The sequence below is a fragment of the Salmo salar genome, chromosome ssa09 (genome assembly GCF_905237065.1).
Source record: "Salmo salar chromosome ssa09, Ssal_v3.1, whole genome shotgun sequence".
Lineage (NCBI taxonomy): Eukaryota > Metazoa > Chordata > Actinopteri > Salmoniformes > Salmonidae > Salmo > Salmo salar.
Genome location: NC_059450.1, coordinates 82,446,100 through 82,472,129, shown reverse-complemented (window position 1 = coordinate 82,472,129; position 26,030 = coordinate 82,446,100). Strand labels below are relative to the sequence as shown.

General features: G+C 42.4%; 1 protein-coding gene across 2 annotated transcripts; it reads left to right on the top strand.

The window, feature by feature from the left end:
* Window positions 1–3,801: 3,801 nt before the first annotated feature.
* Window positions 3,802–25,891, top strand: slc7a2 (solute carrier family 7 member 2). 2 transcript variants are annotated; one of them, XM_014212822.2, is made up of 12 exons: window positions 3,802–4,115; window positions 6,771–7,154; window positions 7,293–7,448; window positions 8,867–9,032; window positions 11,345–11,481; window positions 11,660–11,882; window positions 14,050–14,189; window positions 17,013–17,115; window positions 22,130–22,341; window positions 22,496–22,662; window positions 22,843–22,951; window positions 23,100–25,891. In XM_014212822.2, the coding sequence occupies exons 2-12, from the start codon at window positions 6,785–6,787 to the stop codon at window positions 23,228–23,230; spliced, it is 1,914 nt and encodes a 637-aa protein (XP_014068297.1). In that variant the 5' UTR covers window positions 3,802–4,115; window positions 6,771–6,784; the 3' UTR covers window positions 23,231–25,891. The 2 variants fall into 2 exon arrangements, with proteins under 2 accessions (XP_014068297.1, XP_014068298.1); XM_014212823.2 differs by lacking the exon at window positions 14,050–14,189 and adding an exon at window positions 14,512–14,648 and having other exon boundaries at window positions 3,806–4,115.
* Window positions 25,892–26,030: the final 139 nt, after the last annotated feature.

Here is a 26,030-nt window from a genome sequence, read left to right as displayed (position 1 = left end):
GCTGAGATTAGGAGCACACTGTTAAAGGGAGTGCTCCTAACCGCAGCTTGTTAACTGTAAAAAAGACACCTGTCCACAGAAGCAATCAATCATTCAGATTCCAAACTCTCCACCATGGCCAAGACCAAAGAGCTCTCCAAGGATGTCAGGGACAAGATTGTAGACCTACACAAGGCTGGAATGGGCTACAAGACCATCGCCAAGCAGCTTGGTGAGAAGGTGACAACATTTGGTGTGATTATTCGCAAATGGAAGAAACACAAAAGAACTGTCAATATCCCTCGGCCTGGGGCTCCATGCAAGATCTCACCTCGTGGGGTTGCAATGATCATGAGAACGGTGAGGAATCAGCCCAGAACTACACAGGAGGATCTTGTCAATGATCTCAAGGCAGCTGGGACCATAGTCACCAAGAAAACAATTGGTAACACACTACGCCGTGAAGGACTGAAATCCTGCAGCGCCCGCAAGGTCCCCCTGCTCAAGAATACATATACATGCCCGTCTGAAGTTTTCCAATGAACATCTGAATGATTCAGAGGACAACTGGTGAAAGTGTTGTGGTCAGATGAGACCAAAATGGAGCTCTTTGGCATCAACTCAACTCGCCGTGTTTGGAGGAGGAGGAATGCTGCCTATGACCCCAAGAACACCATCTCCACCGTCAAACATGGAGGTGGAAACATAATGCTTTGGGGGTGTTTCTCTGCTAAGGGGACAGGACAACTTCACTGCATCAAAGGGACGATTGACGGGGCCATGTACCGTCAAATCTTGGGTGAGAACATCCTTCCCTCAGCCAGGCTCATTGAAAATGGGTCGTGGATGGGTATTCCAGCATGACAATGACCCAAAACACACGGCCAAGGCAACAAAGGAGTGGCTCAAGAAGAAGCACATTAAGGTCCTGGAGTGGCCTAGCCAGTCTCCAGACCTTAATCCCATAGAAAATCTGTGGAGGGAGCTGAAGGTTCGAGTTGCCAAACATCAGCCTCGAAACCTTAATGACTCTGAGAAAATCTGCAAAGAGGAGTGGGACAAAATCCCTCCTGAGATGTGTGCAAACCTGGTGGCTAACTACAAGAAACGTCTGACCTCTGTGATTGCCAACAAGGGTTTTGCCACCAAGTACTAAGTCATGTTTTGCAGAGGGGTCAAATACTTATTTCCCTCATTAAAATGCAAATCCTTTTATAACATTTTTGACATGCATTTTTCTGGATTTTTTGTTGTTATTCTGTCTCTCACTGTTCAAATAAACCTACCATTAAAAGTATAGACTGATCATTTTTTTGTAAGTGGGCAAAAGTACAAAATCAGCAGGGGATCAAATACTTTTTCCCCCCACTGTATATCACCTCGATGACAGCCTAAATCTTTAATTATATTATTTTGCATGCATAGCCCATTTACTCATTTATTTTTTTTCAATGTTGAAAATCCTTTGAGAATGAGTCTTGACTCGCAATTTAAAGTTGATGTTAGAAAGGGCCCTTATTTTGCTCAATCTCTTTGGTGAGGCTGAACAAGGTCTTGGAACTAATCTGTCTGGATGTAAAACATTTTTAAATACAAGTGCAGAAAAAGCTGATTCAAGTCTAGACCTCTAATCTGGCTATTCCATTTACAGAAAGACTGTTCTATTAAAGGGTACGACGTAGGACTCCTGTTGTATGTGTGATGCTCTGACGTGTCGTTTTAACAGCCTTAACCTGTCGTCTAGCTGTTCTCATCAGGCTTCCAAAAACTTCAGACCAGCGGTAAACAATTGTGCCCTTTACCTACTCGCCCATCTCTTATTTGTCCATTTGAGGCACTTTAATCCTTTAGATTTTTTTAAAGGGAAAATCAACTCAAAAATGTGCATCCTCATGATGATGTGGCATGTGACACTGTGCTTCTTGAAAGTCCAATATCTTGAAAACATGACTTCTGACATGCAAAACATTTTGGAAACTGTATCAACAGTGGACTAATCTGAAAGAAAACGTTGATGGACAGTGTATAGGCTACATGTCAGTGCTTGCCTCTGTGTAGTGCTGTCATTGGACCATACGATAATCTATTTTGGTGCTATTGGTGTATCCCAATGCTTAATGCTTCTACTCGGAGCCGTTCCCTATCTTATCATCACTAATCATTCACTCCAACATTTCCTGGTGACAGCACTGTTAAGTGGAGCGAGCTGCCCAGTGCCTACACGACAAACAGTCTTCATTCTGTTGACCATGTCCACGGTTGTGTAGCTGGGTCAATCAGTTATCGTCCACGGACAAATGTATTCAATAGGCTTTACACAATTAGTCTGTGTCAACATATAAACCGGGGGAGTGACCCACTTTGTTCTTTCCATCTGTGCCATGGTAACATTGGTTGCATTAAAACTATTGCTGGACATAATGACATAGAACAGTCTTGTATCATGTCTAAAGAGCATTACAGATGAATGTGAACCATGGATGTGACCCCAAATGACTGTGTGTTAACTTATAGGGGTCAGGAGTAGCCTATTCTTCCACCTCCATTCTCTATAGAATGTGCTCTTATAATGCATTCAACATCTTTCATTATTTTTACGTGGGTTCAAGAATAACAACTTGGTAAAACTGGTATTTTTTTGTTTGGAAACACTGAAAGGCAATGGTGTGTGTCTTGATTCGGGCCTTTGTTCGGTTCTTCTGAGAGTGATTGGTTATAGCAGTTAGAGTAGTGTCTGAATGGTTGGAGTCATAGAGTCAAACTGAGAGAGTAGTGCCTGAATGGTTGGAGTCATAGAGTCAAACTGAGAGAGTAGTGCCTGAATGGTTGGAGTCATAGAGTCAAACTGAGAGAGTAGTGCCTGAATGGTTGGAGTCATAGAGTCAAACTGAGAGAGTAGTGCCTGAATGGTTGGAGTCATAGAGTCAAACTGAGAGAGTAGTGCCTGAATGGTTGGAGTCATAGAGTCAAACTGAGAGAGAGAGAATCTCTCTGGGCTGTAAGCGGTGACCTTCCCACTACAGTCTGCTGCTGGGTTCCGCTGGTGATGCACCACATTTGAAATTCACATGCAAATTGCAACCATTAAAAAATGGTTAACTTAGAAAATATAAAGAATGTTTGACTTGACAGCAAATATGTGATATTTTCAACTATAAATCAAGTATATGAATGTGTTTTGGGCTTTTTGTATTTTACAGTACACTATGTAAACGGATCTCTATGATAGTATTGATTCAATACTTTGATAGCTTTGACTCTAGTTGCGAAGGGAACATTGTGCAACTGTCTTCCATTAAAAGGACTCTATACCTCTGGCACTAGCAGCTCCTCCACCCCATTGACCAATCAGCACCCATGCTTTTAGCAGCACTCCCCTAGGCTGCACTGAGCAAACAGATGTGTCTGTTTCAATGTTTGTCAACGTTAGATGCCTAACCATTTATCAGTGGTCAGTAAGTACCCAGGCAGCTGGGTTCTGTCTGGCATGTGTGTGCATTAGAAATAACATTTTTTAAGTAAAAAAGGGGAGAGAGAAAGATGCCTGCTCCCCCTCTCCCCCTCCCCCCTCCCTCCCTCCCTCCCTCCCTCCCTCCCTCCCTCCCTCCCTCCCCCTCTCCCCTCCCTCTCTCCCTCCCTCCCTCCCTCCCTCTCTCCCTCCCTCCCCCTCTCCCCCTCCCCTCCTCCCCCCTCCCTCCCTCTCTCCCTCCCTCCCTCCCTCCCCCTCTCCCCCTCCCTCCCTCCCCTCGGGGGAGGGAGAGGGGGTCACTGTACCGTAGTGGTGATGGTTCAGTAGCTTGGGCCAGGGGCATGGCAGAGGAAGAGCTTATGAAGAAAGATATTTTGGGGATGGAGCGAGGGGAGGAGTAAAAATAGCCTAGTACTCTACACTGGTTTACATATCAGAGAACATGAGCTGTGAACAGACAGAGGTAGTGAACTTTACATAGAGCCTGGTCTATGTCTGTAGTCCATGCGTTCCCTGTGTGGCCTGCTTCCCTGTGACTTCCTGTTGGAGAAGAATCTAGGGAAGTTTTCTGTCCGGTCCACGTGAGGTGCACAGGACCTTTGAGTGTCTTCATATTTAACAAAGTTGAAACTTGAATACCATAGATTCGTCTTTGTCTTCTTGACAGGTAGGTGGTGTGTTATGAGGAGTCTGCATATACTTCTAGACATAACATGCATTCTATCTATCTCTATATCCATCTATTGATTCTACTTATTGACTTCTGTGCCTACTTGATATTATACGTGTATGCCTTGTAATGTTAGCTCATAGTTGTAATAACTGCTTAACAAGTTGTAATAACTGCTTAATAAGTTGTAATAACTGCTTAACAAGTTGTAATAACTGCTTAAAACGTTGTAATAACTACTTACAATGTCAGCTTTTATAACGGTAGTACATAAAGTATTAGCAATACATGGCAGCCTCTATCAAAGGGAGATGGTAGTCTGTGATCATTAAAAACACAGTGAGATGGTAGACTGTGATCATTAAAAACACAGTGAGATGGTAGTCAGTGTTCATTAAAAACACAGTGAGATGGTAGTCTGTGATCATTAAAAACACAGTGAGATGGTAGTCAGTGTTCATTAAAAACACAGTGAGATGGTAGACTGTGATCATTAAAAACACAGTGAGATGGTAGTCAGTGTTCATTAAAAACACAGTGAGATGGTAGTCTGTGATCATTAAAAACACAGTGAGATGGTAGTCAGTGTTCATTAAAAACACAGTGAGATGGTAGTCAGTGTTCATTAAAAACACAGTGAGATGGTAGTCTGTGATCATTAAAAACACAGTGAGATGGTAGTCAGTGATCATTAAAAACACAGTGAGATGGTAGTCTGTGATCATTAAAAACACAGTGAGATGGTAGTCAGTGTTCATTAAAAACACAGTGAGATGGTAGTCAGTGTTCATTAAAAACACAGCGAGATGGTAGTCAGTGTTCATTAAAAACACAGTGAGATGGTAGTCTGTGATCATTAAAAACACAGTGAGATGGTAGTCAGTGTTCATTAAAAACACAGTGAGATGGTAGTCAGTGTTCATTAAAAACACAGTGAGATGGTAGTCAGTGTTCATTAAAAACACAGTGAGATGGTAGTCAGTGTTCATTAAAAACACAGTGAGATGGTAGTCAGTGTTCATTAAAAACACAGTGAGATGGTAGTCTGTGATCATTAAAAACACAGTGAGATGGTAGTCAGTGATCATTAAAAACACAGTGAGATGGTAGTCAGTGTTCATTAAAAACACAGTGAGATGGTAGTCAGTGTTCATTAAAAACACAGTGAGATGGTAGTCAGTGTTCATTAAAAACACAGTGAGATGGTAGTCAGTGTTCATTAAAAACACAGTGAGATGGTAGTCAGTGTTCATTAAAAACACAGTGAGATGGTAGTCTGTGATCATTAAAAACACAGTGAGATGGTAGTCAGTGTTCATTAAAAACACAGTGAGATGGTAGTCAGTTTTCATTAAAAACACAGTGAGATGGTAGTCAGTGTTCATTAAAAACACAGTGAGATGGTAGTCAGTGTTCTTTAAAATCACAGATGCTAAATGTGCTGGTTGAAAAGAAGATTGAACTTCAGTCACAAGCTGAAACTATTCATTAGAGAGCAGTAGGTACAAACAGTTATTTCTTTCCACTTCCTAGACATAGACAAATACATCAAATGAAAAACCTGCATATAAATACATTTGTTGAAAGATTTTGTTGCGAAGCTCCCCAACAATCAAAGTAATACAAAGAGACAGTGTTGCATTAAAGCCCAGCGAGGCTATGCGTTTGAACTTCCGCATTTTCTCTTTATAGATGTATGGTACAGCAATTAGTAACCAGAGCCAAAGTAATGGCCCTATTATATCATATGAGTGCCCTCAGGCCCCCTGTTCAGCCATTTGAGTCTTTAGGTATACGTCCCAAATGACACCATATTCCCTCTATAGTGCACTACCTTTGATGGTCCCTGGTCAAAAGTAGTGCACTATAAAGGGAATAGGGTGCCATTTCTGACCCCAGTATAGGTCTGCATGCACCGTACCCCCAGACAAAGGGTTATAATGAGGTTACAATGAGGATCTGCTATAGTGACAGCAAAGTGTTGGCCAATACTCTCATCTTCTGACACACATGACATGGTTAATCAATGGTTTGCTCTTAACGGCTTTCAGCTGGCAAAATCAGGTACTCGTTTTTATTTTCCAGGTTATGTAATTGCAGCTTGAGGCGTTTTTTTAGGATTCATGAGGGGACTTTTAAGAAAGGGCTGCTCTTCTATAGGATTTATGAGGGGACTTTTTAGAAAGGGCTGCTCAAACTCAGAGGAAGCCCCGTGCCAAAACAAACTGGCCTGCTGAAAGACTTCAGGCTTCACAATGGATTTGCCTCCTGAATGCTAAAATGAGCCCCTATCCAAATATATACAGCAAGAACGTCAATAGTAACCATGGTGTTAACTCAACTGGCTTGATCCCCCCCCCCCCCCGGAGTTGTAGCTTTGATGAGACATGTCCCTATCTCCACCCGTACTATAATAAAGAAAATGCATTTCCTCAGCTTTGCCTGTGTTCTGTATCAAACCGTATAGTGTGTGCTGCACTATACACACACGCACACAAAGTTACACACCCACACAGTTACACACATACATACACTGTCTCACACACACACACACACACACACACACACACACACACACACACACACCACACACACACACAACCACACACAACCACACACACACACACTAAACCATGTTCTCCCCTTCCCCAGTCCTTGCTGGCAGGATGATGGGTCATGTGTTGTCGTTCGGCCGCTCCCTGGTGAGGAGGAAGGTGGTGGATCTCAACAGTCTGGAGGATTCCAAGCTGTGCCGCTGCCTGGGTACCGTGGACCTCATCGCTCTGGGCGTGGGCAGCACCCTGGGGGCCGGGGTCTATGTTCTGGCTGGAGAGGTGGCCAAGGGAAACTCAGGCCCCAGCATTGTGGTCTCCTTCCTCATTGCTGCCCTGGCCTCTGTCATGGCGGGCCTCTGCTATGCTGAGTTTGGAGCCCGTGTGCCCAAGACTGGCTCAGCCTACCTGTACAGCTATGTAACAGTTGGAGAGCTGTGGGCCTTCATCACTGGCTGGAACCTCATCCTCTCCTATGTGATAGGTAAGTTTGTTATAGCGGTCTAAATACACTATACTGCCCGCATGAACTTTTATTTTGAAGTAACAGATACTATGCTGAGTTTGACTGCTAACGGAACATAAAGGTAGAACATTTCTACTCTATATTCCCCTCTCACAGGCACCTCCAGTGTGGCCAGGGCTTGGAGCGGGACATTTGATGAGCTGATTGGAGGACACATTGAGACGTTCTGCAAGACCTACTTCAGCATGAACTCTCCAGGCCTGGCTCAGTACCCAGACTTCTTTGCAGTCTGTCTCATTCTACTTCTGTCAGGTAAAGAACTGTAGCAACTGTGGCTAACTGAGCTCCTGTTTAGAACTCTACCGTTGCGTCCCAAATGGCACCCTATTCTCTTTGTAGTGCACTACTTTAGGGCCATAGGGCCCTCGTCAAAAGTAGTGCACTATATAGGGAATAGGGTGCCATTTGGGACGCACCCTACATCTGATCCCCTGACTGTCAGAACTTTATATCAACAGAAATTGGAATGGGTATTTTTTCCATATCAATGGGCACTCGTATAAGCAGCAATTTTTTGGTCCACATTTTCAATGTAATAAGGAATGGTAGAACGTTGTTTGGTGAGTGGTAGTACTCACATGGTGGAGAGGCCCTCTTTCCCTGAATGTCTGCCTTGTGTCGGTGTCAGAGCTACCCAGGCAGTGCTCCTCTCTGTTCAGGAGAACTGACAAGCCCTCTGTAGCTACTGTTACACATTACACAGAAGCTTGACATGGCTAGAGAGTTCACCACTTTCAGAGGGACACTGTGTGTAGATGTCAACAAGACTTTTCTGTGAAACAATCAGAAACTGTTAAAAGTCATCATGTGTTTTAACTGCTGCTGAGCCAAAAATTCTCAAATGCAGTGATTGGATTACTCCGGCAAACCTCCATAGCGATGCAATGTTTGCTGTTCTAAAGGTCTTAGATACTGGGAGTAGTGGTGTTAGTTTCCTAGGGTTAGGATATGATAATAATAGACCTTTTGGTTTGGATCACCTGCCAAAATGACCAGAAATGTAACACTAAAAACATCATCTCAGATCATAGTTGGTAGGTATTTAACAAGATGTAAGATAAATATTTCACCTTTACTCAATACATGGGCTGGAGGTGTGTAACATTCTTCACATATCATGGACACTCATGTCACAAACCCAGGGTTGGGTAGGTTACTTTCTAAACGCAATCCGTTACAGTTACATGTCCAAAATTGTAATCAGTAACGTTACTTTTGGATTACCCAAACTCAGTAATGTAATGTGATTACTTTCATTTACTTTTGGATTACTTTCCCCTTAAGAAGCATTAGAAGAAGACAAAAATTATCCATCAAACACATTTGGTGTGTCGTCATAGTGGTCTCTGATCTGTGGTCAGACTCGCTCAGGTGGAACAAACTTAAACTTGTCAATGTATTTTTTCGCAAACATCCTTGCTGAATTGAAAAGTAATCAAAGAAGTGGTAATCTAGTTTTCAAAAGTATTTGTGATCTGATTACAATATTTTAGCTGGTGACGTAACTGATTACAGTTACAGGTTTTTTGTAATCGATTACATGTAGCTGATTACATGTAATCATTTACTCCCCAACCCTGCACATGACACTGTGTATTTATTTAGTAAGTTGAGTCCCTGATGCGGAGTTTGTTGGACTCTATATTCTTCTTTGTTGTTTCCTCACTCAGGCCTCCTGTCGTTTGGAGTGAAGGAGTCAGCCTGGGTGAACAAGGTCTTCACTGCTGTCAACGTGCTGGTGCTCTTGTTTGTCATCGTCTCCGGCTTCGTGAAGGGAGACCCACTCAACTGGAAAATCTCTGAAGAAACTCTCATCAATGTCACCATTGTTAAACGGTAAGGATTGGAGGTGACCTGGCTATTGTGAGGACACTGAGTGTTTCACAAATTTCTTATCAATGTGGCCTGTTTGGCTGCAGACCCTGGCACATGTATACCAGAGTCAGCATAGGTTCATGAGTCCAATTCATGCTCTTATGACTCAAAATCTCTCCTACTTTCCTGTCTCCTCTTCACTGTCCTATCTCAATAAATACAATATGTATGTACAGTACCTTCAGTATTCACACCCCTTCACTTTTCCACATTTTGTTGTGTTACAAAGTGGGATTAAAATGAATTTAATTGTAATTTTGTGTCAACGATCTACAAAATGGAAGACAAAACTCTAACATTTGTATAACAAAAAATAGGACAAATAAAACACTAATATATATTGATTAGATAAGTATTCAACACCCTGAGCCAATACATGTTAGAATCACCTTTGGCAGTGATTACAGGCTGATTCTTTCTGGGTAAATCTCTAAGAGCTTTCCACACCTGGATTGTGCAACATTTGCCCATTATTCTTTTCCAAAATTATTCAAGCTCTGTCAAATTGGTTGTTGATCATTGCTAGACAACAATTTTCAGGTTATGCCATAGATTTTCAAGCAGATTTAAATCCGAACTGTAACTCGGCCACTCAGGAACATTCACTGTCTTCTTGGTAAGCAACTCCAGTGTAGATTTGGTCTTGTGTTTTAGGTTATTGTCCTGCTGAAAGGTGAATTCATCTCCCAGTGTCTGGTGGAAAGCAGACTGAACCAGGTTTTCCTCTAGGATGTTCCTGTGCTTAGCTCCATTCCATTTCTTTTTTATCTTTAAAAACTCCCCAGTCCTTAAAGATTACCCATAACATGATACTGCTACCACTATGCTTGAAAATATGGAGAGTGGCACTCAGTAATGTGTTGTATTGGGTTTGCCCCTAACATAACACTTTGTATTCAGTATTATTCAGTATTAAATTATTTAAATATTTTTATATTTAACCCTTATTTTACTAGGTAAGTTGACTGAGAACACATTCTCATTTACAGCAACGACCTGGGGAATAGTTACAGGGGAGAGGAGGGGATGCGAATGAGGCAATTGGAAGCTGGGGATGATTAGGTGACCATGATGGTATGATGGCCAGATTGTGAATTTAGCCAGGACAGGGTTAACAGCCTTACTCTTACGATAAGTGCCATGGGATCTTTAGTGACCACAGAGAGTCAGGTCATCCGTTTAACGTCCCATTCAAAAGACAGCACCCTACACAGGGCAATGTCCCCAATCACTGCCCTGGGGCATTGAGATATTTTTTTAGACCAGAGGAAAGAGTGCCTCCTACTGGCCCTCCAACACCACTTCCAGCAGAATCTGGTCTCCCACCCAGGGACAGACCAGGACCAACCCTGCTTAACTTCAGTGGGATACTTTAGTGCCTTGTTGCAAAAAGGATGTATGTTTTGGAATTTTTATATTCTGTACAGGCTTCCTTCTTTTCACTCTGTCATTTAGGTTAGTATTGTGGAGTAACTACAATGTTGTTGATGCATCCTCAGTTTTCTCCTATTACAGCCATTAAACTCTATAACTGTTTTAAAGTCACCATTGGCCTCATGGTGAGATCCATGAGCGGTTTCCTTCTTCTCTGAGAACTGAGTTAGGAAGGACTCCTTTATCTTTGTAGTGACTGGGTGTATTGATACACCATCCTAAGTGTAATTAATAACTTCACCTTTCTCAAAGGGACATTCAATGTCTGCTTTTTTAAATTTTATTTTGACCCCTCTACCAATAGGTGCCCTTTCCCTGGTCTTTGTGGTTGAATCTGTTTGAAATTCACTGCTTGACTGGGGGACCTTACAGATAATTGTATGTGTGGGGAACAGAGATGAGGTAGTCATTCAAACATCATGTTAAACACTGTTATTGCACACAGAGTCCATGCAAGATATTATGCGACTTGTTCAGCACGTTTACTCCTGAACTTATTTAGGCTTGCCATAACAAAGGGGTTGAATACTTATTGACAAGACATTTCAGATTTTGTAAACATTTTGAAAATATAATTCCACTGACATTATGAGGTAAGCCAGAAACAAAAAATCTCAATTTAATCAATTTTTTATTCTGACTGTAACAACAAAATGTGGAAAAAGTCCAGGGGTGTGAATACTTTCTGTAGGCACGCATCCTTTTATGCATGATAATATTCTATACTTGAATATGCTTACAATCAATCACCATATGTCCCACTACTAATATTATGAACACTGAAATGTGTCAGTAACGTTTCAGTATGCCCCTCTGTTTACCCCCCTTATGTATTCCAGGAACCTGTCTGTGACTGCTAATGTGACCAGTGATTATGGTGCAGGGGGTTTCATGCCATTTGGCTTCAGTGGGACCCTGGCTGGAGCTGCCACCTGCTTCTATGCCTTTGTCGGATTTGACTGCATCGCAACAACAGGTGTGTCTTTTAAGACAATACCCATCATCAATGTAGATCATTCCATCTCAAAACATGCACTATCATGGGTCAACAAGGTACATGGTTGCAGAGTCAAATAATCCCAGAGGTCAACCTAAACCACTGGGGGATCTGAATCTGAATTTGACCTGTATCTGTGTATGCGTGTGTACGCCAGGTGAGGAGGTAAGGAACCCTCAAAAAGCCATTCCCATCGGCATCGTGGTGTCTCTGACGGTGTGCTTTCTGGCGTACTTCGGTGTGTCTGCTGCCCTCACCCTCATGATGCCCTACTACCTACTGGATGAGAAGAGCCCCTTGCCCATGGCCTTTGAGTATGTGGGCTGGGGCCCAGCTAAATATCTGGTGGCTGTGGGGTCACTGTGTGCCCTGTCAACCAGGTAATGGACATTTCCTATGCATGCTTGAATGTGATGCTATTCACAGGATGCTTACCGTGTAGCTTTCCGTTAGGTCAAATGTGATGAGACTCAATAAAGACAAAGTAATAAATGGAATAACAGGTTTTTAATTGTTTTAGTGTTTTAACTAGATTTCTTTGGGTTTCATTAGGGAAAAAATATTTTTTAAAGAGTTCAAACAAATCTATAACATTGAGCATTATTATCAAGACAACCCAAAATAATGTGAAATCTACAATGACTGTCTATGTGTTGGATTGATTCTCATTGCTAATTGTCCTACTTGCCAAGCTGCAGTCATATTGTTTTGAGAGAACTGCCTGTCTTGATGTGCTATATCTCTGGGTTGATGATATTGGCTGTTTGACTTGTTTCTGTCTTATCATTTGGTTCACTGAGTTCCTTCCTGGGTCCTGAGCTTCCCACTATAGAGACTCATACTGTAACTCACACATCACATCAATACATCAATCTCTGACAACTCTACTTAAGTAATTATTGCGCAATACAGTGCATTCAGAAAGTATTCAGACCACTTCACTTTTTCCACATTTTGTTACGTTACAGCCTTATTCTACTTTTTAATTTTTTTAAAATGTTCTCATCAATCTACACACAATACCACAGGTTTCCTCCAGATGAGATGCTTGGCATTCAGGCCAAAGAGTTTAATCTTGGTTTTATCAGACCAGAGAATCTTGTTTCTCATGGTATGAGAGTATTTAGGTGCCTTTTGGCAAACTCCAAGCGGGCTGTCATGTGCCTTTTTACTGAGGAGTGGCTTCTGTCTGGCCACTCTACTATAAAGGCCTGATTGATGGAGTGCTGTAGAGATGGTTGTCCTTCTGGAAGGTTCTCCCATCTTCACAGAGGAACTCTGGAGCTCTGCCAGAGTGACCATCAGGTTCTTGGACCAAGGACCTTCTCCCCTGCTTGCTCAGTTTGGCTGGGCGGCCAGCTCTAGGAAGAGTCTTGGTGGTTAGAAACTTCTTCCATTTAAGATTGATGGAGGCCAGTGTGTTCTTGGGGCCCTTCAATGCTGCAAACATTTTTTAGTACCCTTCCCCAGATGTGTGCCTCAACACAATCCTGTCTTGGAGCTCTACGGACAATTCCTTTGACCTCATTGCTTGGTTTTGGCTCTGACATCCACTGTCAACTGTGGGACCTTATATAGACAGGTGTGTGCCTTTCCAAATCCTGTCCAATCAATTGAATTTACCACAGGTGTTCTCCAATCAAGTTGTTGGAACATCTCAAGGACGATCAATGGAAACAGGATGCACCTGAGATCAATTTTGAGTCTCATAGCAAAGGATCTGAATACTTATGTAAATAAGGTATCTCTGATTTTTATTTTTAATACACTTGCAAAAAATTCTACAAACCTGTTTTCACTTTGTCATTATGGGGTATTGTGTGTAGATGGATGAGGGGGAAAAACGATTTCATCCATTTTAGAATAAGGCTGTAATGTAACAACATGTGGAAAAAGTCAAGGGGTCTGAATACTTTCCGAATGCACTGTATAGTACTTGACAAAAACAGAATAATTTCAAATATTGATTGATTACATTGGGATACGATCACAGATGCCTCTCTATTTATGCATGGGAATAATTGGGAACAGATTTTCTATCTTTTTTTTCAGATTTCCTGGTGATTTTATAGTCTTATGACCAACAATAATTTTTATTGTTTTTGCTCTGAAAACTTGGGGGTGAGGGGGCAAATAAAATAACCTGCCGGCCATCCTATTGGGGAACCCTGATATACATGTTGGCATTAAGCGTATTGCCTATTAATATATCAATAACTCTCCTCTCCTCTGGGTCTTCTGGGTCCTCTGGGTCTTCCTTCAGGCCTTTTAAATGCTGCAAAATAACACCTGAGCAATATCCTATTTGCAATAACCTTCAGAGAGCTTCAGGAAAGGTGATATAGTGGGGATGCTGTCAGCAACAGTTGGAAGAATGGGGCCATAAGACAAGAAATACACTGTCTCTGTGATTATGCTCTTTAGCTTTGGTGAAATGACTTTCCTGTGTGTACAGTGAGTGTGTGGGTGTGTATTGTGTAAGTGTCTGTGTGTGTTGGGGGCTTCTAACGTGTTGGTCCTTGTGCATGTCTCTGCTGTTCCATGCAGTCTGCTGGGTTCCATTTTCCCTATGCCACGTGTAATCTATGCTATGGCAGAGGATGGGGTGCTTTTCAAAGCCTTAGCCCGAATCAATCCTAAGACGAAGACCCCGCTTATTGCCACAATGAGCTCCGGTGTAGTTGCAGGTGAGAGCTGGGGAAAGTGCTTTGACATCACTGCTGCTGAAACTGTATCCACCAATCAACTGTGAAAGGAAATTATGCAGATAAAATCATCCTTGCCCAAAAGGAGAGTAACAAGTCCGGTGACTTTGTCAATATTCACCAAAATGTCCCCCCAACCCATGTTTTCATTAATTATGATTGGTCAAAACATCTGTTGAAGCTTCTATTCTATTTGGTCAGAGTTTTGTGGGCTTGGTACAGACGTAGACTTTCACAGTTGTGCAGGTGTCCATTCCTTCTCAAAGTGTCTTGTGTTTGAACCCTGACCCCTCTCTCTCCTTAGCCTGTTGGGCTCCATGTTCCCTCTGCCCCGCATTCTCTTTGCCATGGCACGAGATGGCTTACTGTTCAAATTTCTTTCCCAAGTGAGTAAGCGCCAGTCGCCTGTGGCTGCCACCATGGCGGCGGGCACTACCGCGGGTAAGCTCCTGAGGAGGCCTTGTGTGGCATCTCGTCTGCTGTGGTTACGTTGTGTCATCGTTGGGTCAATATTGTGCATCTGATTCTGCACTGGTGATGAATGCATGCCAATGATGTGCTGCTGGTGGTGGAAGCATGATGGAAAATTCCTTTCACATCAATCAAACTCTCTTGATGGACTTGCCCCATCCATTCAGTTAGGCATAGAAGTAGGCCTAATTGTCAGTAGAGCTGGGGTACACAGCTCCAGTCCTCTACGCTTTTGAAGCCTTCTGTTGCTCCTAACTGATCAATTCATTTATCAGAGAAGCCACACAGTGGGTTACCCAACCAGGCCTATCAATCTCTGATCAGAAGACAGACAAAATCCAACCCTAGAGGACCAGAGTCGTGCTGTAACCCTGCAGTCAGCAGACCTATAGAGGACCAGAGTCATGCTGTAACCCTGCAGTCAGCAGACCTATAGAGGACCAGAATAGTGCTGTAACCCTGCAGTCAGCAGACCTATAGAGGACCAGAGTCGTGCTGTAACCCTGCAGTCAGCAGACCTATAGAGGACCAGAATAGTGCTGTAACCCTGCAGTCAGCAGACCTATAGAGGACCAGAATAGTGCTGTAACCCTGCAGTCAGCAGACCTATAGAGGACCAGAATAGTGCTGTAACCCTGCAGTCAGCAGACCTATAGAGGACCAGAATAGTGCTGTAACCCTGCAGTCAGCAGACCTATAGAGGACCAGAATAGTGCTGTAACCCTGCAGTCAGCAGACCTATAGAGGACCAGAATAGTGCTGTAACCCTGCAGTCAGCAGACCTATAGAGGACCAGAGTCGTGCTGTAACCCTGCAGTCAGCAGACCTATAGAGGACCAGAATAGTGCTGTAACCCTGCAGTCAGCAGACCTATAGAGGACCAGAGTCGTGCTGTAGTCCTGCAGTCAGCAGACCTACAGAGGACCAGAATAGTGCTGTAACCCTGCAGTCAGCAGACCTATAGAGGACCAAAGTCATGCTGTAACTCTGCAGTCATCAGATCTATAGAGGACCAAAGTCGTGCTGTAGCCCTGCAGTCAGCAGACCCATTTGATAGATGAAAGCTTCTCCAGGTTCAGTATAGTCCATGGGTGTGTGTCTCTACTCTGCTCACTGAGACTAGGGCTAAGGCTATAAGGTTATCAGGTTATCAGTCTATAAGGTTATCAGGCTATAAGGTTATCAGGCTATAAGTGTATCAGGTTATCAGGCTATAAGGTTAAGGCATATAGTGCTGTCTGCAGGGTTTCTCCCAGTGAGATGGCTGACTGCAGTGTGCAGGGTTGAGGGACTTTGATGCCAGCAGGTGTTTTTTCTATATTTATTATGAAATCTTTATTCATCCAGGAAGTCCCATTGAGGTCAGAATAACTATTTTACAAAGGGTGCTAAGGACATGTTAAGGTGGGAGTGGGGCTTGGGCCGGGCACAGAGAGCAGCTGGTACCAGCGGGTAGACCCAGTAGAATACACAGTGCCTGGTAGAGGGATGGTAGGGGTTGGGGTTTGTTGTGAGCAGCGTCTCCTGACATACCGCTGGTCTATGTTTGAACCATGCAGAGGTGATCAGTCCCTTACTGTGGTCAGGTGCTGAGATACAAGAGAGGGAGCTGAGCCAACTCCCCAGACTATCTCACACCAACTCCCCAGACTATCTCACACCAACTCCCCAGACTATCTCACACCAACTCCCCAGACTATCTCACACCAACTCCCCAGACTATCTCACACCAACTCCCCAGACTACCTCACACCAACTCCCCAGACTATCTCACACCAACTCCCCAGACTATCTCACACCAACTCCCCAGACTACCTCACACCAACTCCCCAGACTACCTCACACCAACTCCCCACTAACTCCCCAGACTATCTCACACCAACTCCCCAGACCATCTCACACCAACTCCCCAGACCATCTCACACCAACTCCCCAGACCATCTCACACCAACTCCCCAGACCACCTCACACCAACTCCCCAGACTAGGTTGCCGTTTGGGATCCAGTCTTAGTTTTCATTTGAACCCTGAGAGAGTTTTTAGTTGAAGGCACCTAAACACCTGTGTCTGTGACTGTCTGTAATAGCAATCATGGACTGTATGGTGCATCACCAAAACACTTTCTACTGTTGGTTGGGATAATAGATTAGAAACCTGCTTTATTAATGACTGTCTAATTCTCTGTAATATGCTGTATAAGGATGTAATGAGTGGGGTTGTGGTTGTGTTGTATTTTGGTTCATTGAACTCTTAATGTAATCATTATTAGTCATGAATAAGTATGAACAATGAACATTTGTATCTGACTTGTGTCTGTCTCATCCACATTCCTCAGCGATCATGGCTTTCCTGTTTGACCTAAAAGCCTTAGTAGACATGATGTCTATTGGAACCCTCCTAGCCTACTCCCTTGTTGCTGCTTGTGTTCTCATTCTCAGGTGAGTGATGGTTGGACACATCCCCAGGGCTGCTGCAGCTATTAACCTAACTATTATGTTTAATTTCTATCTAATTAAAAACGGATGTTCTCCAGTGGCTTAGTTGGTGGGAGCATGGTGCTGGAAACACCAGCTTCGTGGGTGTGATTCCTACAAAGGCCAGATATACTAAATAGGTCATTCTTGAATTGCATTGGCATTAGCGTCTTTCGGCTTTGCAACCATAGTTGCACAGTTTTACAAATAGTTGCACATTATACATGTTTTTGTCTATATTGAACTGTTTATTAATTATGAAACACAATGCAAGTCATTCAAAATGTTACCTTAATGCATTGTTTAAAGTACTAAGGGCAAGCAAATTGGCTTGTCCCAGTAGTAATGAGTGTTTTGGGGATTTAAAGATTTCTATCTAACATTTTGAATGCTAGAAAATAAACAAAAGTATGTATTATATTGCATAGATCAATAAGAACAAAGGCTATTCAAATATATATATATATATATATATATATTTTTTTTTTACAAATATAATGTGTCTCTTAGTTTAATGTCATTGTTGTTACCATCTTGAAAATCACTCATTACAAAGATATAAACAGACATTGAGCATTCTCTCCAGTGGCACATTGCTATCAGTGGAAGGGTCTATATTAAAGAAAATTATTACCTAATCAAACACTTTTAGTATGTCATACATTTTAGGATTCCACTGATATTTTGGTGTCTAAATAAAAAGTGTAATTGGTGTTACTCAATTTAAATGAAGGACAATCACATTGTAAGCAACATGATTAACCATATCACTTTAGGAAATTATTTTAAAAGGTTAATGGCCTAAGATTTTAGCATATGTGGTCTCTATTTAAGAAAATCCTCAATTACCTAAAATGTGTAATTGGTGTTACCGTCACTGGTGTTACTACTCCAACTGGTGGCACAATGTTATCATAATGGTAAAAATGATTTAAAGTCATTACGCTGCCATATTAGTGGATTTAGAATGGGAAGATGTACCCAAATACATTTAAATAAACATCTAGAATAATGAACATCTTTTTTTCTCTCAAAATGCCATGCCCAAATCCCATTGAAATTCAAGAACGACTTGAATATGTGTGGTAACTGAAAGTCACTTCCGATAAAAGCATCTGGTAATGCTAAATAACTATATTATTATCAATCCACCCTAAGACCTATAGCGAGGCAGCTTGATTCAGTGGGGTGAAGGAACTTGATACAATTGACACAGCCGCAGTGTAGGTAGCCGTGCTTGTGGGGAAAATAAAGCAAATATCATTACCCTGTTAGAGTAATATGCAGCTTGTGTTATTGAATCAGAGCTATGATGTAATCGGTCTGAATGCTTCCTTTGTGTGGAAGTAGTGAAATGACTTCTTGAGTTCACGCTGCTGTTTACTCAACCTTTCGTTGCATGCGAATCGAGATTCTAGAAACACACCATCCTGTTTAGAGTTGTAGGCTGTGAAGTTAAGATGAATATCTTCCAGGGAAATAACCCTTTGACTCCAAACAGAAACAGAACAACGTGTTTCTTGGTCAACATAGCCTAAATTTCTTTCGGGAAGTATTTCGGAAAAACATCCAAATTATGACAAAGCCAGATGAATCTTGTATGTTTAGAAAGTTTGAGTAAATATCAGCATGTACTCAGGAAGCAATGCACTCAAGTATCTGTCAGATGTTGACTAGGGGCCCACCATGCGACACAGGGTGAAGAGGACCAAACAATGCCCACCTGTATGAACATAATGTGTTTCACTATGGAGCCCCGTTTGGGTCTTTGCATATCAAAAAAGATACACGTCAAATAACACTATTTGACGCATTAAATACGTTTTATTTTGACACGTCAAATAACAAGTTCTATTATAAAATGTATGTGTTCTGAATTTGCACGTGCAATCCAAGCGCCACCACTACTATCAGTAGAACTGTCAAAGCTCTACAAAAAAAGTCTGCAAACAAGCAAACACCGGCCACGAACGATGTGTTTACACTACCGTGTTAATAATAAAGCATCATTTGTTCGACCGCAACTTCTAGGGTAGCTAGCTAGCTTTAGCTACTAAACCCTGTTGCCCAAAGCTATCGTTATTAGCAGCCAGCTAGCTTCATCTGGCTAGTGAAGCTCGACCGGACCGGGTTATGTGTTGTGAACCTAGCCACAATAAGGATTAGGCACAACAGTGGAATTTGCGGGTCGCCTTCAACATAAAAGTACTATTTGAAAGTGAGGCAGAAGGTTACAATTGGTGGAATCAAGCCATATTTAGACTAGATAATGTTAAACAAGGTTGGAATGTGAAGCAATGAAATGGGTTATCAGTCTACTTGGTGACTACCACAGAACACAACTGTGAAGAGTTTATACAAATATTAGCGTTGTAGCTCTTATCGCGTGACTGTGACTGTGTGAAACCACCTCCCCAGTCAGCCCATTGTGTGTATTGACATTCATATTACACTGTACAGCTTTACCTAAGGATTGGGGATCAATGAAATGGGGTATCACTCAATACCCAAGATATTTTTTCCCAACGTCCTCCTCAGAGTTATCAGACTCCAAAACACCCACGTTGTATTGTTTTTCCTCTGGAATATTGTTCAATACACATAGACAATACATGTGGCTCAATTCACAGTTGTTTCAGAGTCCTGCAATAAGAGCTACGACGCTAATGTTCTCTGGGTGTCACTGAATAGACTGATACCCCATGTCATTGATCAACAATCTATAGGTAAGGCTGTACAGTGAAATAAGTATGTCCCCAATGCAATTATAAAGTTTAATACATCCAGTGTGATTTCAACAGATTTTTGTCAAATTAACAAATTATTGTCTTTTGTTGATTTCATATAACAACATTCCAACCTCGTTTAGCATGACCTATTCAATTATGGCATAATTCTACTATTTGTATTCATTTGCAATCAATGACATACTTTATTTTGAAGGCAAAGTCTAGCTTCCCATAGATGGGTCCGACCACCATTAATGAAATAAGAACTGTTTTGTGAAGTGGAAACGTTTAGGAGCAACAACCGCTCAGTCGCTAAGTGGTAAGCCACAGAACAGGACCACCGAGTGCTGAAGCGTGTTGTGCTTAAAAAACGTCTGTCCTCGGTTGCAACACCCACTACCAAGTTCCAAACTGCCTCTGAAAGCAACTTCAGCACAATAACTGTTCGTCGGGAGCTTCATGAAATGGGTTTCCATGGTTGAGCAGCAGCACACAAGCCTAAGATCACCATTCGCAATGGTAAGCGTCGGCTGAAGTGGTGTAAAGCTCGCAGCCATTGCACTCTGGAGCAGTGGAAACATGTTCTCTGAAGTGTTGAATCACGCTTCACCATCTGGCAGTCCGATGGACGAATCTTGGTTTGGCGGATGCCAGGAGAACGCTACCTGCCCGAATGCATAGTGCCAACTGTAATGTTTGGTGGAGGAGGAATAATGGTCTAGGGCTGTTTGTCATGGTTCTGGCTACGCCCTTTAGTTCCGGGAATCTTAATGCTACAGCATACAATGACATTCTAGACGATTCTGTACTTCCAACTCTGTGGCAACAGTTTGGGAAAGGCCCTTTCCTGTTTCAGCATGACAGTGCCCCTGTGCACAAAGCGAGGTCCATACAGAAATGGTTTGTCGAGATTGGTGTGGAAGAACTTGACTGGCCTGCACAGAGCCCTGACCTCAACTCCATTGAATACCTTTGGGATGAACTGGAACGCCGACTGCGAGCCAGGCCTAATTGCCCAACATCATTGCCCGACCTCACTAATGCTCGTGGCTGAATGGAAGCAAGTCCCTGCAGCAATGTTCCAACATCTAGTGGAAAGCCTATCCAGAAGAGCGGAGACTGTTATAGCAGCAAAGGGGGGACCAACTCCATATTAATGCCCATGATTTTGGAATTAGGTGTTCGACAAACAGGTGTACAAATACTTTTCGGGATATAGTGCATTCATAACTAACCCAAGATAGTTAATCTTTGACGTTTGCAGTGGGAGAAAAGGAGTCATAGTGGGCAGAACAAGCAAAGAGGTGGGCAGAACAAGCAAGGAGGTGGGCAGAGCCAAGCAACGAGCTAGCTAGATCCTATTAGCGCGTTATAGCATGTATTTGCATATTCCCATTATAGAACGCCTCCACTGTGAACTGTGCGTGTGCACAAACTCAATTTGGCCTTGCGCTCGGTGGCAGGTAGCCTGGCAGGTAGGAGTTTTGGGCCAGTAACCGAAAGGTTGCTGGATCGAATCCCCAAGCTGACAAGATAAAAAACAGTTGTTCTGCCCCTGAGCAAAGCACTGTTATGTGGATGTTGATTAAAGCAGCCCTTGGCACCTCTCTGATTCAGAGGGGTTAGGTTAAATGCAGAAGGCACATTTCAGTGGAATGCATTCAGGTGTACAACTGACTAGGTATCCCCCTTTCCTCCTTCTAAACAATGCCATTTTTTTTTACTTTGGCAAAGTGTCAAGTCTATAAAACTTAGTGCACTGTGGTTGTAACAGATTGTAGTTTTGGGAACAGAAAAATGTTTTGAGATCAGCTGTTTCATCGATGAGAAAATTACCAGAATATCGGGCCAGTTTCACTTGGTTCCATCCTAATCCACTACCCGCAACTGGACTTCCTCTCACTACCATAAATGGTGGTGAGAAAACATTCTAAATGAATGCTTCAGCTTTATAGCCCCGGTGACGTGTCTGGGTTTCCCCTTCTGTCTGTGGACATACTCCTGTGTCATTGAGAATCACGGGCTACCGCTCAATGCAAGCCATTTCGATCTATGGTGTCCACAGATCAATTTCTAAGTGAAAATCTCAGTCGGAACCGGTACCAGAACCACGCAGGTCCCCTAAACAGGACTTTACATCTAAGAGATTTAATAGCAAACCCACCAAATACAATGCCAAACCACTAATGTTCCTGTCTTTTGGTTGTGAAACTAAATAAGACAAAATAAGTGTCTGTCATGTCTTTCAGGTACCAGCCGGACCTGCTCTATGGAAAGCCGGGCTGTAACAGGGAGAAGGATTGCCTGACATCACCGGAAGGGGAGTCGGAGCTGACGGAGTCTGAGTCCCACATCAACATGCTGAAGGAAGGAAGTTCCACCCTGCAGACAGTGCTCAAACCTCCACTGGTACCCACCGAACAATCCTCCTCTGTGGTCAACATGGCAGTCTGCCTCTTAGGTATGCATTGCATCGCTGATCTATTCTTAAACTCCATGACGGCCATTTGAAATGTTCACAATGTTACAATGTTTGTATCTGATGTTGTCTCACCAGTGATGGACAACTCATTGCCTTAGATAATTATTTAAGTCTGTGTATTGTCTGTCCACAGTGTTAGTGGTGTGTGTGATCAGTGCTCTGACCACCTACCATGGATATGCCATCATTCTCATGGAGACCTGGATCCTGTGTTGTCTGGCCCTGTCCCTGGTGGTCTTCATTGGCTGTGTGGTTCTCATCTGTCAACAGCCTCAAACCAGCAGGAAGGTCTCCTTCATGGTATCTATACAGATGACTATATTTTTAGGCAGAATCAGCCTACTGCACCATGACCCCTCAGTTTTCAAAAAATGATGTACAATGATTTCATACCATGTCAGTTTCAGGCTCTCAGGTTGCAGTTGGAGGATACAATAAACTGTGTTACTGATGGTTAGACTCTGTTGTCTATTCATACAGGTTCCACTCATCCCATTTCTTCCCATCCTGAGTATATTTGTCAATGTTTACCTCATGGTCCAGCTGAGTGGAGACACCTGGATACGCTTCTCCATATGGATGGCTGTGGGTAGGTGCCGCCCTCCAACATCTCTGAAGCCTCAAACACATTGAGGTGAATCTATCTACATGTCCACCTGCTGGCTCATCCCAGGCCTGCAGATGGGCAACCCTTTTGTAACCAGGCCTTCTCGGTCACCCTGTCTTCCTCCCTCCAGGTTTCCTCATCTACTTTGGCTACGGAATGTGGCACAGTGTGGAGCGCCAGCGCAGGCTCCAGGACTCCCTCAGCAGCAGTGCCAAGCAGGAGAAGAAGAACAAGGGTCCAGAGAAGACCAGCCAGTGTTAAAGAAAGATCAGGGATCCACACAGACTCTAGAAGGTCACCTGGTGGCCCACAGCCCCAGCCAAGACACAGACACACTACAAGCACACAGCAGCTATCCCTAAATACACTACAGAATTAGGAGCTTAATTTGATCAGTCTTTTGTTGCTGAGGATTTTCCTGAACCACAGGAAATGCAGATGAACTTCTTGATTTACATAAATTCCCTGAAATCCCACACTAACACACGGTTATATTAACAGTATTGCACTTTTCATGTAGCCTACTTTTGGCCAGCTAATAAACTAACCACCGATCAAGCAACATTATGGACTAAACGTTCAAATCCTGTTGCTGCAGGATTATTTTGCTGTGGCAATACTGGTCAAATTAAGATCCTACATCTGTTTATACAGCTACATGCCATTTGGGCCTCAGTCACATGCCATTCTCCCAGTGGAGCTGCAGTATACTGTATCAATGGTCATGTGACTTGGAGCAGTGAGGTGGGCTCATTATGATGTCCGTCTCCATGACGATGTGACCAAGTAGGAAAGGCTGATTGGTCAGAAAGGTGTGGAGGCATCTCCAACAGTCTACAAGAAGAGACAGAAGACAGGAAATGACAGGTTTTGCATTTCCTATTACAATTAGGGTCATGGACTAACTATGGAATGGCTTTGTATTTGGTTTTGGCCTAACATTCTATGTCTTTTTCTGTAAAGTCACTGTGTACCCTAAGTCAGTTTATACAGGAAGTTTGCTGTTGGAATCTATTGTCTTAGTGTAGAAACTCTAAAACTAACTCTATCCAGGGTTAATGACATGTACACTAAACCATTAATTCGCTTCTAAATAGTGGCCACATTCTGAATGTACATTCTGTACAAACGTAAACAGACATACTAACATACACACACACACAGAGTATTCATTTCATTCTTGGCATATATATGCACATGCATCATGTTATGTGTGCATATCAATTTATTACAATCACAAATGTGATTTAACTGTTGGTGAATGGTATTTCTGAAATGTTTATCTGTTGAATGGTATTCCTGAAATGTTCATCTGACGTGTGTTTTCCATAATGGTACTAATGATTTTGTTTGTGCTCTATTTGACTTTTTGTCTTAATGTTCTTGCAACAGGACTTGTTGTTGTTCTAATCGAACACAACTTTAACTAGTCTTTATAAATGTTCTATTCTGATTACTTGGATGTGTTGCCGTCATAATCGTTTTTACAATCGTGTCGTGAAGATTGTATGAAATCGAAGTGGAGTGAATAAGAGAATTGCTTGTTCAGTGTTTGATATCACATTCCATAGAAAGACCGTTTTTGCATTGCTGTATTTTTTTTGTGCAAGTGTTACATATCTTCTTAAGTCCTTTGGGAGATTTTTTGTCTGTTATTGCTAGACGGTGGACTGGACTGTCTTGAAATTTGCCATTTCTTGACAAAATGTGCTCTACAGGCCACCTAGAGTCGCCCTTCTCATTTGATGCTAGTCCCTTCTTTTTCTGAATAGTTTCTTAGCATCACATACAAGATGTACTGTACATGTTTTGCAGGATAATATCCCAGGGAAAGTGACAGTTAATGACATTATTCAACAGATTCAAGTTAAACTGGTCTTTCAATGTTTAAATGTTCCATGCTTTTTTGCATTAATATTCTACTCCAAGTCGGAGCTTGATCAGTATTTAAAGGTTCTCCTCCCCTCCCCTCTCCTCCTCTCGTTTTGTGTCCAAAAAGTTTATTATGTCTACTTTGTAACTCTACCTTGGTTTCACAACCAATGTATGGGGTTTGATATGGATGAGCAGTGAGAGAGATATTGCTTTTTAACATTCTTCTCTTGGAGCAGCAGAGGCAAAAATCATGTAACTTTTTCCAAATTCCCAGGTTTTCCAGAAATGCCTGTTGGAAGATTCCTGGAATCAGGGGGGAATAAGCAGGAAATCCTCCAACTAGGATTTCTGAAATACCTAGGAGTTTTGGGGAAGTTACCAGATTTTTACAACCCTAGTTAGTGAAGTATTTTAGGGTGTTCAGTTGCAGTTAATTCACTGATAGAGCTCTTAGACCTGTGGTATGATGATGATCTCAGAGTTCCACCTCAACCTCCGGTATTGAGACCTGTGGTATGACGATGATCTCAGAGTTCCACCTCAACCTCCGGTATTGAGACCTGTGGTATGACGATGATCTCAGAGTTCCACCTCAACCTCCGGTATTGAGACCTGTGGTATGATGATGATCTCAGAGTTCCACCTCAACCTCCGGTATTGAGAAATCCTGAACAATCTTAGTTTAGATGATTTTGATGTACATTTTCATTTGATCTTCTTGAAAGATAAGTGGCTGAGGTTATACTATATCATATCATGTCATGATAATTTACTGCAAAAACATTATTTTTTTTACATTTGATTTGACTTGATCGATTTAAGTTGAGTTAGGTTAATTAAACGTGGAACAAAAGAGCAGAGCACATTATGTCCCCGAGGGCCTAGATCAGGCTGCAGACATATGTAGCTGGTGTTGTAGCTTATAAAAATATCAACAGAATGATCCTCTGTAAATGTACCCATTATGTAGTGACATAGGTTTCCATTGTTTCTACTAACTGTACTATTGTCAATAAATGTATTTTTTAATAAAATCAGTTTATGCAAGAGTGTATTCTGTGAGTGTTCTGCACATTGTCAGACATTGCAGTAACCCAGTGAGGGGAGGATATATAACTGCTTGTCTGTCTGTTGTAAATGGTTGATATTAATAATTGGTAATAAAAACCTACTTGGTTTAGAATTT